Source organism: Plectropomus leopardus, unplaced genomic scaffold (assembly GCF_008729295.1).
Source record: "Plectropomus leopardus isolate mb unplaced genomic scaffold, YSFRI_Pleo_2.0 unplaced_scaffold8594, whole genome shotgun sequence".
In the NCBI taxonomy this organism is placed as follows: domain Eukaryota; kingdom Metazoa; phylum Chordata; class Actinopteri; order Perciformes; family Serranidae; genus Plectropomus; species Plectropomus leopardus.
The window spans coordinates 1-1,257 of NW_024694728.1; the positions used below are offsets into that span (position 1 = coordinate 1).

At 40.3% G+C, this 1,257-nt stretch overlaps 1 protein-coding gene across 1 annotated transcript; it reads right to left on the reverse strand.

The window, feature by feature from the left end:
• Positions 1-444: 444 nt before the first annotated feature.
• LOC121940399 (dipeptidase 1-like) lies at positions 445-1,025 on the reverse strand (the record flags this gene model as incomplete). Its single annotated transcript, XM_042483179.1, has 3 exons — positions 445-580; positions 740-815; positions 941-1,025. Coding segments are annotated over 3 exons (297 nt in total), but the record flags the coding sequence as incomplete, so codon positions are not given.
• Positions 1,026-1,257: the final 232 nt, after the last annotated feature.

A 1,257-nucleotide genomic window follows, 5' to 3' on the forward strand; every position in this document is an offset into this window, starting at 1 on the left:
TCAAAACAGAAGAAAATAGCGTGCAGAGACACGCCATACCATATAAAGTTGCAAAAATGCCCAAAACACCATGATATACAATGTTGAAAAAATTACCCAAAAAGCAAGGCATGTCATGTCCCAAAAACAGCTGAAAACCTTATAAATAGTGCAGAAACATGCCATTGCAAAGACTCCGAAAAACACCATAAATGGCATGTTGAAGAAATGACCCAAAAAGCAATACGAAGAAGTAAACTGTAAAAAATGTCCCAAAAAGTTTTGGAACCAGTGCTCTAAAATCCAACCCATATGACATGAGTATAGCATCAAGGCCTCCCAGCCTGGTTAACCTGCATGTTTTTCAAACTTTACAACCTCAGTTTGTAACTCACACTGTTTTTAAACTTTAAGCCCAAATTGAGATAACCCTGATGACATCATCAATTTGTGAGACACACTCACCTCCTCAGCCTTGCTCAGGACCCTGAGCAGGTTTTTTCCCAAAGCAGCTTTGACCTCCTCATCAGTCCATCCTCTCTTCAGTAGTTCAGCCACCACTCTGGGGACCTTGGACACGTCCTCCAGACCCTCCGGTAGTCTGAGAGGACAACATGTGAAGACATGCTCAGTTAACTTTAATATTGACGCGCTTAGTGTATATTTATTTTTTGTATTTTACTGACTGTTTCAGCCCAGCTTTGCAGTCTTTTGACACAAAGCTCATCTTCAAGTCAACATATGAGAGTATTGAACTCACCTTGTAACCCCGTCGTAATCTCCACCAAAACCAATGATGCCTGCCCCAGCCACTTTCTTTATATGGTCAAAGTGATCTATGATGAAAGCAGTAAACATTGCAATAAAGTGGATAGACACTTTTTATTCTTACAAAAAGAATGATAAATGTTAATATTTCACCAGGTTTATAGCAGTTGTCATGATCATGACAGTAATTTACCAGCAACATCTGAGATGTAAGCAGTCTTGCTCTCGGTCACATAGTCGGTGTAGAAATTCACCATGACAATTCCTCCTGTCTGATTCTGGAGAGACAGACAGGATGTTATGTGACAGTGAAACACTTAAATGACCTAGAAATTCTGATCTATAGGACGCAGTGAGACACTGTGTCATTTCTGCTTTGTTAAGCAGAAGACACTCTATAGTGACTAGATGTGCAGAACAGGAACAGGAGAGACGTGACTGCAGCCAAGACGTGAATTCAAAGTCAACAGTCCAAGTACACCAAGGTATTGACCTCTTCATTCTTATCTA